General features: G+C 41.3%; 1 protein-coding gene across 3 annotated transcripts in view; it reads right to left on the bottom strand.

Annotated features, from left to right (window-relative positions):
* The window catches only part of EFR3A (EFR3 homolog A), a 105,463-nt gene that overhangs the window by 66,807 nt on the left and 22,593 nt on the right, over window positions 1-16,063 (bottom strand). For 2 of the 3 annotated variants that reach the window (XM_019459830.2, XM_019459829.2), the window contains one exon: window positions 440-516. In XM_019459830.2, coding sequence (XP_019315375.2) covers window positions 440-516 — 77 coding nt within the window. Of the gene's footprint in view, window positions 1-369; window positions 517-16,063 lie in introns of those variants that run through there. The other variant, XM_019459831.2, reaches the window with a different exon arrangement.

Below are 16,063 nucleotides of genomic sequence, written 5' to 3'. Positions count from 1 at the left end.
TCCAGGAGCATGGCGTGCTTCATCATAACATTCTTTCACACAGCACCGTAATTGCCAATTTCCTTGTCTGTGAGCTTGGCGAGAGCAGAAAACCTGGTCTGTGTTCACAGCTGTATTCTTAGCATTTCGTACAAATAATCCGGCACCAGCTCATCAATTTTTGTTAAGTGTTACTTAAATATAGGAACTATCTAGACAAGAGAACGCCATCTGTCCATCATGCCAAATTTAGACTGATCTACGAAAAGGATCAGTGAAAATTAGACAAGCAAGCATGGGTCATTTTGAAGTAGAAAAAGAGAAATATAAAAATAGCAGTGTACATGATGAGATTTAGGAGTAAAAGTAGAGAAATGAAATTAGGGAAACCTTAGGGAGGTCAGCAGGGGGGAAGGATGGGTCAGCAAAGAGAAGGATCAGTAGATGTAGATCAAATTACTTTTGGATCCTCAGGGAATATGTTGTCCACCAGGCGTTTGTAGCGAGGACGCAAAGCAGAACAGCAGCAACACACTCCTGTTCGAAACAGTAAAAACACAAAGTACCGAGATTATTCATATTGTAAACGGACCTAGAAATTCAGGCTTCTGAATATCAATGAGTTATTTAAAATAAAACCTTCAAACTGGCACTAATAATAAAAAAAAAAAAGGCACGTGAATTCAATTACTGATTAAGAAATAAAAAGTTAAATCTCCTCTCCCCTTCCCAAAGTCACCACATCAAAATGAATATATTAATGAATCATTCCAAAGTTCCATTTCAAATCATTTGGGGGCAAGTGTGTGCTTGTACACACACATACACAAAACTTACCAAATTCACCCTTTAAGCAAACGTATAATCCATACCCCCATTACCCCTTTCTAATCTCATCTCCCACTACTCTCTGCATTGCACACCCCACTCTCCCACTGCCTGGCCCAATCCACCTACAGCACCTGTCACAGGGGTGTTGAAAGATGGTCTGCTCCTAGTGGCTGGCAAAAACAATCCGTATGTGTTATCTACACAAGGCATCATATGAGGAACTACATTAGTGAGGGAAAAAAACCTCAAAGGGAAGTCCAGGAATTCCAAAAATGCTCCAAGCCTGCTCTATTATAGTTTCAGGTGTTGGTATCTTGGAAAGAGCAATGGATCGGGATCCAGAATATCTGGGTACATTCCAAGTCTTACGCTTAAGTGCCTACATGGCCTTGGGTAACGCACATTAGCTATCTGGAAAGAACCATGTAAGTGAGAGGGATCAGTTTTCTTGTCCTGAAAGCTAGTAACAGGAATGTTGGTCTGGAGGCACTATAAAATTGTTCCCATGATTTATGAAACTAGGGTATGTGTGTCTCTGTTTATGTGTACATTTGTATGTATTTACAAACCAAAATATAGTATGAAAGACTGCTTGAGCTAGAAGTTAAAAGAACTAGATCTAAGCAGACTTTTACTACTATCTCATAGAGTAAGATTATGCAAGAGACAACTTCTCCAGATCTCACTTTGCTCATGAAGTATGTACCATTCGTGCATGCAGTCATATACTAAATGTCAACGGAGTACCCAGCACTGGCCAAAACAAGTAAGACTGAGTACTGATTTGCAGCACAGCAGAGTCAATAAAGCACTGATGAAAACAAGACTGACTTAAGCTCTGCACAGCATCTTTAGTGATCACAGAGTACTGTGCATACATTATGTAACGCTTCCAGCAAATTAGTGAGGCATTATTACCATTACTTTACAGGAGTGGGATGTACAGCAGAACTGACCAAGTAACTTACTCAACAGCAGTGGCTAAGTGAGCATCCCACGTCTAACTCCGTAACCCCATGTTCTTCCCGCAACACCACAGATACCCGTGGTCAAATCAGTCAACACCCAAATATTTCATTTGTACCTACTATCTGCCTAAGACCATACCAGATGCCACACATACAAGAAAGTATAAAAGAGAAAAGATCCCTGCTCTTGAGTTTATAAACTTACTTAAAAAATAGTTTATTAATTTCACCAATATATACTTGGCACTAGGTGCCGATAATGTAAAAATGCTATTGTTCAGAATGTTTTCTACTTCAACAGAAGAAAAAAAATTCTAAAGAGTCCGAATTTTTCAATTAACTAACACCAAAACACCTGAACTCTTTTTAGAATCCTAAAGCAAAAAACACTGGTCCTATTATTAGAGGAAAAGAAGTGGGGAGGGGAGGGAGGTGAGAGCCAAGTAAGCAAAAGTTCTACTTCTGTCCGCGACAATATAAAAATATTTCAGATAAATATTAACACACTGAAGAATTGAAATCAAATACGTATCGAGTGCTTATTATACAGAGCACCGAGCTAGGGAATGCAATGATGAAAAACGCCCGTGACCCGGTAAGAAGATCAAGATGAGCGCTCTGCTAACGCTTACTCGAGGCCAAAAATAGCACACTCCAGCTGCTATGGTGGCAAAGAGACTGGCAGCGGACTGAAAAGCAAGTCTTACTGCTTCAAGGTCCCCATCAAAATGGTACGTTGCTACTTTCGATAAGATTCTCAATACCATTAGGTTTCACTTACGCTGACACTTTTGGGTAGTACACGCTGCTTTTACAGAGGCTTTCGAAAAAATGTGAACTTGGAATACACACAAACTCCAGTTTGTCCTTTCAGGAAGCTCAGGTCCACTGCAAGAAACCGGAGTAAAAAAGGAAAATGCCCAACGGGCCATGTGGTGTCACAGGGAGTGGGCTTTGCAGTCAGACAGGCCCAAGGTGACCGCAGGGTCTCTTCCTGTCTAGCTGGGTGGCCATGTTACTTTTTCTTACTATGCCTATGTTTCTTCATCAGTTTAATGGTGTAATAAATGCCTTCTTCATACTTACTGGTAAAATTAAAAAATGAAAGATTTAATATATGCCAAGCATTCAATAAAAGGTAGATATCATTAGTAATGCAATAAGAGAAGTACTACGATGGGTAAGCAGAAGGTGCCTGAGGGCCCTAGAGATAATCTTAAAGACAGTATGAAAACCTTTGCTTGTAAACCAATCGTTCAAAAACACACCAAACGGGCGCCCGGGTGGCTCAGTGCATTAAGCGTCCAACTCTAGATTTTGGCTCAGGTCATGATCTCCCAGTTCGTGAGATCAAGCCCTGCTTGGGATTCTCTGCCTCTCTCGCTCTGTCTCTCAAAATAAATAAACTTTAAAAAAATCTTGGGGCGTCTGAGTGGCTCAGTTGGTTAAGCATCTGACTTTGGCTCAACTCACCATCTCTCAGTTTGTGAGTTCAAGCCCTGTGTCGGGCTTTGTGCTGACAGCTTGGAGCCTGGAGCCTGCTTCAGGTTCTCTGTCTCCCTCTCGCTCTGTCCCTCCCCTGCTCACTCTCTCTCTCTCTCTCTCTCAAAATTAAAATAAACATTAAAAAAAATTGGGGTGGGGCGCCTGGGTGGCTCAGTCAGTTAAGCGTCGGACTTTGGCTCGGGTCATAGTCTCATAGTTCATGGGTTCAAGCCCTGCATCGGGCTCTGCTGACAACGTGGAGCCTGTTCAGATTCTGTCTGTCTGTCTGTCTCTCTGCCCCTCCTCCACTAGTCTGTCTCTGTCTTTCAAAAATAAATTGTTAAAAAAAATTTTTTTTTAATTAAAAAAAATCTCAACAAATTCTGCATATGGTTCACAATAAGCTTTCATAACAGTATCAGTACCAGTTCGGCGGGGGGGGGGGGGGGGGGGTGGGAGAAAAATGTCATTTTCTGAACATGACGTGTGCAGCGTTATACAAAGTATTTTACAACATTCCTCACTTACTCCTACACCCACTTGCTGAAGTGGTTGCCATCTCCCTTGGATAAATGAGGATACAGGCTCAGGGAGGCCATCTGTCCAATAGCACCCTGCTGGTAAGGAATGCAGCGGAGCCGAGATTCCAGCCCAGATCTGATGGCCTCAGAGGGTAACAGCCACACTACAATCAAGTACTAGACAGTTTCTAAACCAAACCACGACCCTGACTGCAGGAATGAGTGTGACGAACAGACCAGGAATGCGCAGCCATGCAGGCAAAGAAAGGATCACAATGAGTTTCTCCAGAAGACCCAAAATGATACAAAAACAGTTTCTTGACTACTTACTTACTATTAATGAAAAGCTACCAACTATAGAGACGACATAGGAAACCAGGCTTCAAACTTTGAATGTACTCATATTTCTACAGAACATGTTGAAGAGAATATAATGTCAAAATGACTGTGGCAACAGTAATCACAAAAGAAGTAACATGAACTACTTTAAGGAAGAGAACACTGTACTTGTAAACATCACAAGAAGCAAAGTAAACTGAAATCATCGACCTACTCAGCCACAGAAACGGGGTTGACTCCCTTGCCGAAGTCAATTCGTAGGGCTTTTCGAATTCAGCTGCAGGTACCTGAACGTAGTCTCTCATGTCGTAAGAGACTACTTCCTAGTCGATCTTTGTGCTTCTGGATCCTTACACCACTGTTCAGGACGTGCCTAGTTCACATCACTTGCAATTAATTAGCAGAGGGCACTAATGCACTGTGACTTATCTTACTGGCTGCTGACATCAAGTGTAAAGCTATCAAGAACTTGATAATATCCATATCAAATTCTGCTGCCAAGACCAAAGAGTTTGAACAAGATACTACAAAAGTACGTGTGGCTAGTTCAATGAAAGCAGGTTTTCAGAGTTTAAGAAGTAAAAAAATAAAGCTACTTACACGCTTTTTTCCCTTAAAGCGTTCCTTCAATCTCTCTCCATCCTCGCTTCTAATCCCTTCCAATAAACTCGTCTGAACCCCAGACCACCCTATTTTTAACCCCTTCCCAACGTTCTCTTTCCAAAGGACTAAGCGTATCACAGAATGCCTCAAGCAGTTGGCAAATCTGAGCAGTCAACAGGATTCTCCCTTTATATTTAATTCTAGTACAAAAGGAGAAGGGAGTCCACTATTCTCCTGGAGCAGAAGGAATTCAGAACTTTACTTATGATAATGCTAGTACAAACAGCACGTCTCAAGTGAGAGAATTATGGGAAAATGGAACATGGGTGCAGCTGGAAACAGAAAAACTGACCCCAAAGAAGTGCCAAGCTGCATGAGAATACAGGCAGGCTCATGGGGCTCCCTGATTAATGGGCTGAGTACTAGCTCTCAGGGTTAGGGGTACTATAATAATATACATAAGCAGTGCCTGCAACATAGAAGCCACGTAAAAACATGTAATATATTTTTTAGCAAATTCTGCATACTCCTAAATTAACCATTTCTTCTTTAAAGGCACCCCAAGATAATGTCTCCTCAACTCCCTACTAACATCATTCTCATGGGGATTCACCGATGTCCCCTGGCCCTCATCTCAGGCAGGAGTGAGGTGCATTGACCTCTGGCAGCCTCCTTCTTCTGTGTTAGAATTTGATGGTCAGGTGTTAGAATTCATTTCCAACCCATCCTTACCCACGGAGGCATTCAGGGAAGGACCTGAGTAGCTAGTTGAACAGAAAACCTCACAGCTGAACTAAAAATAGGTCGAATCAGGCACACGAGCACACAAAGGTGCCGGGGGAATTCTGCTTAATGGGACAGTATTCCAAGTGGCTGGCCCACCAGTGAGTACTTTGTGACAACATTTGCTTGCTATGCGGGTGTGAGTTTGGGGGTGGGGTGGGGTGGGGGTGGGAAGGAGTTCTGAATAATTAATAAAGACTCCTTTTCTTTTTTTAAGAGAGAAAGCAAGTATGATCAGGGGACAGGGGCAGAGGGAGAGACAGAATCTCAAGCAGGCTCCACGCTCAGCACAGAGCCCAATGCAGGGCTCAATTCCACGACCTTGGGATCATGACCTGAGCCGAAATCAAGAGTCTGACGCTTCACTGACTGAGCTACCCAGGTGCCCCAAGACTCCTTTTAAAATAAGCTACTTATTTCAATAAACTATATTATCCAATGATAAGTTAAATCTAACCAGAAATATTAATGTCTCCATTATTAAACCATTAATGTCTCTATTATTAAACACCAACACAGCACTGGGTACCTGGGATAAAGCCATCCTCTAAAACAAAAGTAAGTCACTACTAACACTGACACTGGAGTTGAAGAACGCTTAGACCCTATTATGAGAACCAACTGTAGGACTTTAAATTAGGTTTCTTTTATGATCTACAGAAGCAGAATATAATAGTATCTGCATCTTCTACACAGCAATTACATTATCTCAATTCTTACAAGTAATACACTGGGAATTCAATGCCATGTTTAAGGCTTACTAAATTTCATACTTTTAAATGGGAACAGCTATGATTACAGGATTTTGATTCTTTATGCCTTCAATGTATATTTCTACAACTGCAGTAATTTACATATTTATCTACATGTCGGCCTTTACCACCAGAACAGGAGTCCCTCCAACAGAAAGTCCACACATCTTACTCATTGTTGTGCATGTCTGGCATATAGCAGATATTTATTAAAAAATTCCTTCACTAAACGAATAAGGACCCAGAGTTCACGGATAGATAAATAAATTTAGGATCTGCTCACATATGTGCTGAAAGAATCAAAATTATCATCAAGAAAGTATACTGTCCACCACAAAACGCTAAATACATGCCAAAACAACAGGATTTCTCCAACACACAGAGGCCAATGTCAACTGAATCATTTTAAACACTTCATGCGTTATTTTTAGGCCTAGAGGAGGCCATCCATAATCAAGGTGAAAAGGGACAGACTGTTTTTCTATTAGAAGATTCTAAAAATCTCTCACTTCAATAACTGTAGCTCTATGTATCCAGAATCCTTTAAGGGTCAGCAACATCACATAAAATTTTCTCCAAGGTTAAAATTAAAATTCAAGTTATGTATTCAGTTAGTGTCAGAATAAGATGTTTGCTTCATACAATTAAAAGGACTCAATATCACAGTCCCACTCATACATACCCGTCCCAAGTACCAGAAACTTGATATAGAAATATACATATGCACATACATGTACATGCTATATACAAAGCCTACAACATGGATGTTATGCCTGTATTTCAACGTGTACACAGCCACTGTGTGAAGAACTACATGGGATGAAAAATGTAACTATCGGGGCACCTGAACGGCTCAGTCGGTTGAGCTTCCGACTTCGGCTCAGGTCATGATCTCACGGTCCGTGAGTTCGAGCCCCGCGTCGGGCTCTGTGCTGACAGCTCAGAGCCTGGAGCCTGCTTTGGATTCTAAGTCTCCCTCTCTCTCTGCCCCTCCCCATTCATGCTGTCTCTCTCTGCCTCAAAAATAAATAAACATTAAAAAAGAAAAAGAAAAGAAAAAAGAAAAATGTAACTATCTACTTAAGAAGACAAAGGCAAGATTTGGACAACATTAAAGGATAAGGACAAGGGATCTCCAGTGTGTAAGGGTCACCCACAGAGGTTCAGAAAGCACTTGTAGCTCACGTGAAGAGAGGCTTTATGCAGGACACGGACTTCAGCCGAGAGCTGCCACGCAGAACCAATGCACTCAATTATAAGGATAAACTGGGGACGGTGAAGGACAATTACAGTCCGACGGAACAATGCAAGAGTTCACTACGGAGCATGACACATGGGAAAACCAAAGTGCATCTCCTAATGGCCCACGGCTTTTAGAAAGGAAGGAATGTGGGAGGCGGCACAAAGGAAGCATCAGAAGGGTTTGGTGACTAATTAGATACGAGGTCAAAGAAACGGGAACAAAATAGTCTTATCTTCAGGAAAGTGTTCCTTTTAAGAGGATTTTAATCCATTAGAGGAATATTTTATTACACGACTCTTTCCACTTGTAATTCTATACCTTCTCTCCTTTCATTCTCCATTTCACTACCTGTCCTTTATCCCCAGGCACAGAACCCTCGTGGAAAAGAGGACAACAAAGGCAATACTGGGACTAATGGCCCAATTAGACACTCTCTCTCTCCGTTACATTGCAATACTTGGTCTACAACAAGCGTCACACAGACACATCTCTGACATACTTTCAAAACTACATGGAGACACCCACTGTCCACAGGAAAAAACAGCTTTTCTCTGAGTCAAATGACCAGTCTACACTTAACAGGTTTCCCCCCGCTGTCACAATTTCTAAAGAAAAAATGTGTATTAAACATTCTCCTACTTAGTCAATTTATGGACTGATACTTACATTTAACTTTACAGTATAGTACACTATCATACTTAATTCGAAACGTATTCCTCAGCAGTTACCCAAAACAGAAGCAATAAAATATAGAATAATCCTGGCTCTTAGTAAATGCAATCCTCCAAGATTCCATTTGAAAACCTCCTGGAATTATCATACGGAAAAAAATTACCACAAATATTAAAATCAGAAAATGCAAGTATCTCTTCATTTCACCGGACGTTGGCTTCCACAACAAGAAGGATCCAACGGATGACACGGAAACCGGAGCTGCCTCCAGGTAAGAAAAGTACTCACACCTGTCTCCACCACAGTCAGGATGTAGCATGTGGTCCATCCCTACTTCTAAGACCACATCCTGGGCCCTGCACACCACAGGCCTTCCTCAAACGTGCGCAGGTGGCAGTCTTGGAAGGGGAGCACAGCACTCCTGCGTCCCAACATCCAGAGGTAAGTAATGAGATGAGGCAGAATTGAAAACTGAAATGGTACGGGATTCCCTTATTTGATGTGTAAAATATTAGGGCACCTGGGGTGGCTCAGTAGATTGAGTGAGTGACACTTGATTTCGGCTCAGGTCATGATCTCATGGTTGGTGAGATTGAGCCCTGCATTGGCCTCTGTGCTGACAATGCAGAGCCTGCTTGGGATATATATTCTCTCTCTCTCTCTCTCTCTCTCTCTCTCTCTCTCTCTCTCTCTCCCCCCCCCCCTCCTTCCCTCCCTCCCTCCCTCCCTGCCTCCCTCCCTCTCCCCCACTCCTGCTCAAGAGCACTCACTCTCTCTCAAAATTAATTTAAAAAAATTAATTAAAAAAAGATTCTCTCTCTCCCCCTCTGCCCTTCTCCCCCACTCATGCTCTCTCCCTCTCTCAAATAAAAACCAAATAAATACATATATAAAATACTAAATATCCTCTATGATCATGTCAGTAGTACTGCTAAGAATTACAAAAGAGTGGGCTGGGCGCCTAGGTGGCTCAGTTGGTTAAGCGTCTGACTTCAGCTCAGGTCATGATCTCACAGTTCGTGAGTTCGAGCCCTGCATCAGGCTCTGTGCTGACAGCTTAGAGCCTGAAGCCTCCTTCGGATTCTGTATCTCCCTCTCTCTCTGTCTCTTCCCGCTTGCGCTCTGTCTCTCTCTCTCTCAAAAAATAAACATTAAAAAAAAATTTAGATAAAAAAATTAATTTAGATAAAAAAAGGAATGTTTTCTCCATGTATAAATGTTTTAAATAGAACAAAAAATATGTGAGCAACAATCTTCCTCGTCTAAACCATGGTCCTATTATATTGATATTTACTGTGCACAATTAGTAAGTTTCAGGGGAGGGGAGAATTTTATAGTGATTGAAGGTATATTTAAAAATCATGGTTAAGAAGGAGAAAAACTGAGGAAGGGCAAATGACAAATCGGACTATGTATAACTTATAATGGAACTGAGAATGTAAAATACTAATAAGCACTGATGTTTTAAGAGTGTCACTTAAAACAGTCGAACAAAGACTCTAGCTGACACCCCCCCCCCCCAAAAAAAAAATCCCCTAATCTTCAAAAGGAGATTGTGCAGCTAGGGAAACATGTGGCCAAGTTACTATGGGTTGTGACAGTTTTTACTGAGTATAGTTCAACAAGTCAATTGCTGGAGTCTTCCTACAAAAACTTATTTTCTACTCCTCAGGGTAAATCTTGGTAAATATATAACAAAGCTAGGCAAAAAGTACAGAAGCATCTTACTTTAAGGAGAAAAGGTATTCTTCAAAGATAAACAAAAATGGAGATCAATGTATATCTAAAGGACTAGTGACAATTTCCTTTAATTTGGAAGAAGACAAAAGGAACTGAACTTACAACTTCCCCTTTAGTTAGAATTCCTTATAAAGAACCCTTAGCATGAACGGGTGTTTACAAACACCATGGAATATTGTTCTTCATGCCTTTTTGAAAACTGTTGTCTTACCAATGCCTACACAATAAGCAAATGACCCAGGAATTCTTACCAATTTAGAAACCGTTCTGAAAGGGCAAATTTTTTTTGAGACAGCCAAAACTTTCTACACTTCAGAAATGAGATTAAAACAAATTAAAATTCCACATAAAAAACGCAAAAATTCTCATTAAAAATAAAGATGCTAGGGGCACCTGGGTGGCTCTGTCAGTGAAGCATCCAAACTCTTGGTTGCAGCTCAGGTCATGATCTCAAGGTTTGTGGGTTCGAGCCCTGCACCAGGCTCTGCGCCGATGGCACAGGCCTGCTTGGGATTCTGTCTCTGTCTCTCTCTCTGCCCCTCCCCTGCTGGTGCTCTCTCGCTCAAAATAAACTTAAAAAAATAAAAAAATAAAGCTGCTACAAGTGTTAGTTGTAAGAGAATGCTGGAACATGGGGTCTAGGATCCTCACCTTAGAAATCAAAATACAGAAAGAGGTGTGACATTAACATGGCAAAGATAAGCTCACGGAGCTGCTGAAGGACCTCTACCTACAAGTGAAGGCAAGAACTCAATTTGCCAATCACTGAATCAGGGGCTTCTAAGGTCCGGGGGTGCTTAGTAGTTGAGAATCTTTCGATTGACCCAAGATGCTATTAACAATTCTGCCCAGACCAGTGGTATAGATCTTGGCCATCCCAGGCAACCTAACACCTATGATTTTCCTACTTCATCTCTTAGAGTGAGTACTGGGACATGTCTAAGGGCATCAAACAAAGTAGTCAGGTTTTCAGGTATAGCTACAAAATAAGGGAAAGGTAGCAACAATCCAGCCAAGGAAGATAAAGATAAAAGAAAAAAAGAAACAGAAAACTAGTAAAAAAAAAAAAAAAAAAAAATTGAGTATACCTAGCTTTAATTTTTCTAGTATATGATAATTAATTACAACCTTAATATCTCAATTGTCAGTTGCAATAATTTTTGTATAAAGCTCATTAACTGATAAATTTCCTGGACATTTATAATTAAATGTTTTATAAAACGCCTACCACAGTCAATGTTCTAATAAGCTAGGCATTGTGAGATGTGTTAATTCACAAAATTGGCTAACATCAAGAATTTTAAATAAATGCAAGATTATAAGGAATTCATGTTACAGAAACAAGAATTCTTTTACTAAAAACGAAAGACAGATGCACACAAAATCCTAAGGACGGCAACAGACCGAATTCACCTTCAGTCTCTGGGGAGGATTACGTATACCGTTATGCTGCCTTTTCCACCATACACATAACACTATCACACCAGAAAACTACTACCACTGTCCTCAACTCCCCTAACAAAGTCAACACTCACAAGTCGTCTACTGTGTCAGTGTGTTTATTCTCTTCATAAGCTCACCTCACAAGAAATCCTAGGAGAGCAAACTAGGTTCCCACAGTACAATCAATGCTTTTCTTAGGGTGCTTTACAAGCCAGCTGAAGAAAAATCTCCTGGAGTACTGTTTTTAACTGAATACCCTCTGACCCCACCCAGGACTTCCGAGTCAATCTCTAAGGATGAGATACGAGAGTTCCTATTTTTTTTTAATGTTTATTTATTAAGAGAGAGAGGGAGAGAGAGCATGCGCACAGGGGGAGGGGCAGAGAGGGAGATTCTCAAAAGGCACCAAGTGCACACACATGCGCGCTCTCTCTCAAAAATAAACACTAAATAAAAGAAAAGAAAGAAAAAGAATGACTTATTTTACTGGGGAGTCTGGATGAAGGAACGAGGCATGCCCTAAACATAACCCCAAACCCGCATTCTTAGCACCACTGACACAGTGAGCGCTCCACATCTTATTTGTTGAATGAACAAATGTACTCTTGAGGGTCTCTCTCCAGACTGCATTCTGCAAGCCACTCTTCCTGCTTCTGTGTGATATTTGGTATCACACAGAAGTGTATTTGGGTCGGAAACCTGTTTCCACATGGCCACACGGGGTCACCAAGAAGCTGGAGTCAGGATGCCCTTCCTGAAGAAGGCTCAGTATGCCTGCTCTGCCCACCTGGGATTGCCCCTTGGACACACCGTGAAAAAGTCCAGATTTGGAGGGCAAGTGACAAGCCTGACGACAGACAAAAGTCAAGTCACATCCTCTGACCCAGCTTTACTAGTAACAGAGCTAATATATTGACTTGCATTAGAGTGAGTTTTAGATTTCTCTCAGTTGGTTCCCAACTCAGAGGGGGACAAAGGTGCCATTGCAACCCTCTTAAAATCACAACAAATACATATGCCTCAGAAATGTATCTGATTGGGAAAAACCTGTATACTCGATCCCATGTATTCTTTTAGCAAGCTTATAATGAGGCCCACCACGCCCCAGGTACCAGGCTGAAGGCAGGGCACACAAACCCAGGCCACAGTCTCTGGCCTTCAGCAGCTCATGCTCTAGTCATCAAAGACCATCACAGAGAGAACTGTTACCTTGTGTAATGACTGCTATGGCACACCAGGGTGCTATGGGAGGACAGCAGTGCAACATCTAATCTTCCCGCAAGAAGTAACGACTCCGTTTTGAAGAAAAACTAGGAATTAGTCAAAGAGGGGAGGATTATCATCCCAGGTGGACGGAGCCACACATGTGAAAGCTCTGAGGTTTAAACAAGAGTGTGGTTTTAATTTGCAAACACACAAAGTTCCGCAACCTCAGAGAGAAGGCTAGACAAACCTATGAAGCCAACTTGGAAACCAACTGAACACAGAAGGTAAGAAGGAGGAGTCAAAATAACAAGGAGATAGGACAGTTTGGACACACGACTGGATGGTGGTGTCACTGACCAACAAGGAAGAGAGGAAGATACATCCTGGGATGGGAGGAGGGTATCAAAAAGGAGAGAAAAGAATTTTATTTTGCACAGGAGTCCAACTCTTGATTTCAGCTCAGGTCATGATCTCACAGTATGTGGGTTCAAGCCCCATGTCGGGCTCTGTGGGATTCTCTCTCTCTCCCTCTCTCTGCCTCTCCCCAGCTCACAGTGCTGTCTCTTTGAAAATAAATAAATAACCTGGGGTGCCTGGGTGGCTCAGTTGGTTAACCGGCCGACTTTGGCTCAGGTCATGATCTCACAGTTCGTGGGTCTGAGTCCCACATCGGGCTCTGTGCTGACAGAGGCAACTTCAATAATGAGTGACAATTAAAATACAGAGTGAGGGGGCGCCTGGGTGGCTCAGTCAGTTGAGCGTCCGACTTCCGCTCAGGTCATGATCTCTCAGTCTGTGAGTTTGAGCCCCACATTGGGCTCTGTGCTGACAGCTCAGAGCCTGGAGCCTGCTTCGGATTCTGTGTCTTCCTCTCGCTCGCACTCTCTCTCTCTCTCTCTCTCTCTGCCCCTCCCCCACTCACACTCTCTCTTTCAAAATTAAATAGACATTAAAAAAATTTTTTTAAATAACAAATAAACTTAAAAACATGCAATAGCAAAACAGCTAGCTGGGAGTCACCAAAGGAAAACAGGAGGGAGTTTGGGAGAACGCTGGTAAGGCAAATGTGTAAGGGATGATCAGCAGAGGAGGAAGTGACAGAGACAACGAAGTAACGAAAAGAAAACTATGAAAGAACAGTGTTAGAAAAACAAAGAAGTTTTCCAAATCTTGTACCTTCTACAAAAGTACCAATGACATAAATAAAGGACACAAGAACTTCAAACAACACTCTACAAGATCATTTCTAAAAACAAAAAAATCTCAGATTCAATGGTAATGCGAATTAAAGTTTCACGATAGATTAAACATTTTGACCAAACACAAATGACACCAGTGGCGAGTACGAATATCCAGACTACAAATACTGCCCAGGAGACTGGACATTTGAGGTAGGAGAGAGACTGATCCCATGGTTCACGGTTGTAAACTTACTAAAATAGGAAGATTGTACTGTTCAGTAAGATTGTAATCTTACTAAAAATAACAGATAATATAAAATATCTCTCATAAAGATCTAGTTAATACTTCAACAGTTTCATTTTTAGTAACATACAAATCTTTTACCTAAAATGTAGAAATGGATTAGGTTCTGAAATTTTGAGTAAATAACGAAGAATAAAATAATTGACTAGAGGGGCGCCTGGATGGCTCAGTCGGTTAAGCGTCCCACTTTGGCTCCGGTCATCTCACGGCTCCCGAGTTCGAGGCCCGCGTCAGGCTCTGTGCTGACAGCTCGGAGCCTGGAGCCTGCTTCAGAGTCTGTGTCTCCCTCTCTCTGCCTCTCCCCCACTGGTGCACTTGCTCTCTGTCTCTGTCTCTCTCTCAAAAATAAACATTAAAACAATTTAAAAAACAAAAATTGACTAGAATGAGACAACTGCAAAACAGAAGTTCTACTAAAATAAAGATCAGAAGGAAATGTTACCATGTCTGCAGAATCCCTACCCTTCATTTAGCACTTAGTGTTGAACACACGATAAAAGCAGGCCGTTCTTCTAATAAGGTCAAGAATTAGGCACTCATCCGACTCTAACAAGAGGTACAGTTTAACAGAAGGGCCACATTTGAGGAGTTCTTCCAGGACAGACATTCAAAGAATATTTTAACTATTTCAAATGACTAGCCAACCAACCAAATTAGGTTTATGAAGTATCTTCTGCTTGTAAGGTGCCAGAAATGCAAGAAGCGTGTATTCAAGTTCTTAATCTAGAAAGGTAAAATTCAAAAGACTCTAGTTGTCACACTATTTTTCATCATCAAAGACAATTTTAAGACTGTGGTTACGAACTACTGTCAGTAATGTTCAGGAAATGATGATGAACAGGAAGTTCTAAAAGGCTGGGAACTGACAAGGCTTTCACAGCTTTGTAATTTCACATCCGTATCTGTTCCCGCACCTACTTCCACGTATTGGCAGTAGTTTGGTTTCTGAAGACTGGGGGTTATCTCTTACTCATCTACCGAACAGTGCTCACTTTTTTTTTTTATTGAAATAACGAACACATGAAAATTAAATTTCCAATTGAGATCTAAAAGTACAAATCAATAAATAACAACCACTAACAAATACAGAATAATTTAACTGAAGATTTGTGAGTTCTTTTCGTTTTTAAGTTTTTATTTATTTTGAGAGAGCATGCTTGCAGGAGCAGGGAGAGACAGAGAGAGACAGGGAGAGAGAGACTCTCAAGCAGGCTCCTGCTGTGAGCTCAGAGCCTCAAGTGGGGTTCAATCTCACAAAGCATGAGATCTTGACCTGAGCTGAAACCAGGAGTCAGACACATAACCATCTGAGCCACCCAGGCACCCCTGTGAGTTCTCAATACACCTATTCTGGCTCCTAAGACTATGTCTCACCAAAAGCCATTTTATTTTGTATGTGAGCATATGTAAGATCACCTTATGACCAAGTAACATCATACGGATTTTGATGCCCATATTTGCTTCTGTGTCTAAAGCCTTACAGGCCCCAAGTAACTGTCTAAGGTAAGAATAGTAAAGTTTAAATGTAATTTTTAGTATGTGGCATCATGTGTATGGCATGATACTTCATTTTGCATAACTCTGGCACAATAAAGCTTTAAGGTTTTGATTCCATGATCATACAAAAAAATAAGGTACAAACACATTTTTCTTTCTTAAATTTCATCGCTGTCAATGTGACTGTCTTTAAAATGTGGCACCATAACATTAAAAAAAGCTGTATCGCAGTCTGTTGATCTTAACGATATATACGTATGTACATATACGTATATACGTATATATGTATATATCAACAGGCTTATAAGGAAGTTAAGTAAACTTGAAATCACAGAAGGGATAAATAATAGCCTTTTAAAATCAATATAATAGGTGTGCCTGGGTGGCTCAGTCGGTTAAGCGTCTAACTCTTGGTTTTAGCTCAGGTCATGATCTCAACGTTTGTTAAGTTTGAGCCCCGCATCGGGCTGTATGCTGACAGCCTGGGGCCTGCTTTAAATTCTGTGACTCCCTCTC

Source organism: Panthera pardus, unplaced genomic scaffold (genome assembly GCF_024362965.1).
Source record: "Panthera pardus isolate Hobbes unplaced genomic scaffold, ASM2436296v1 HiC_scaffold_7, whole genome shotgun sequence".
In the NCBI taxonomy this organism is placed as follows: Eukaryota; Metazoa; Chordata; class Mammalia; order Carnivora; family Felidae; genus Panthera; species Panthera pardus.
The sequence above is the reverse complement of the archived record's forward strand: the minus strand, read 5'-3'. Positions and strand labels throughout refer to the sequence as shown.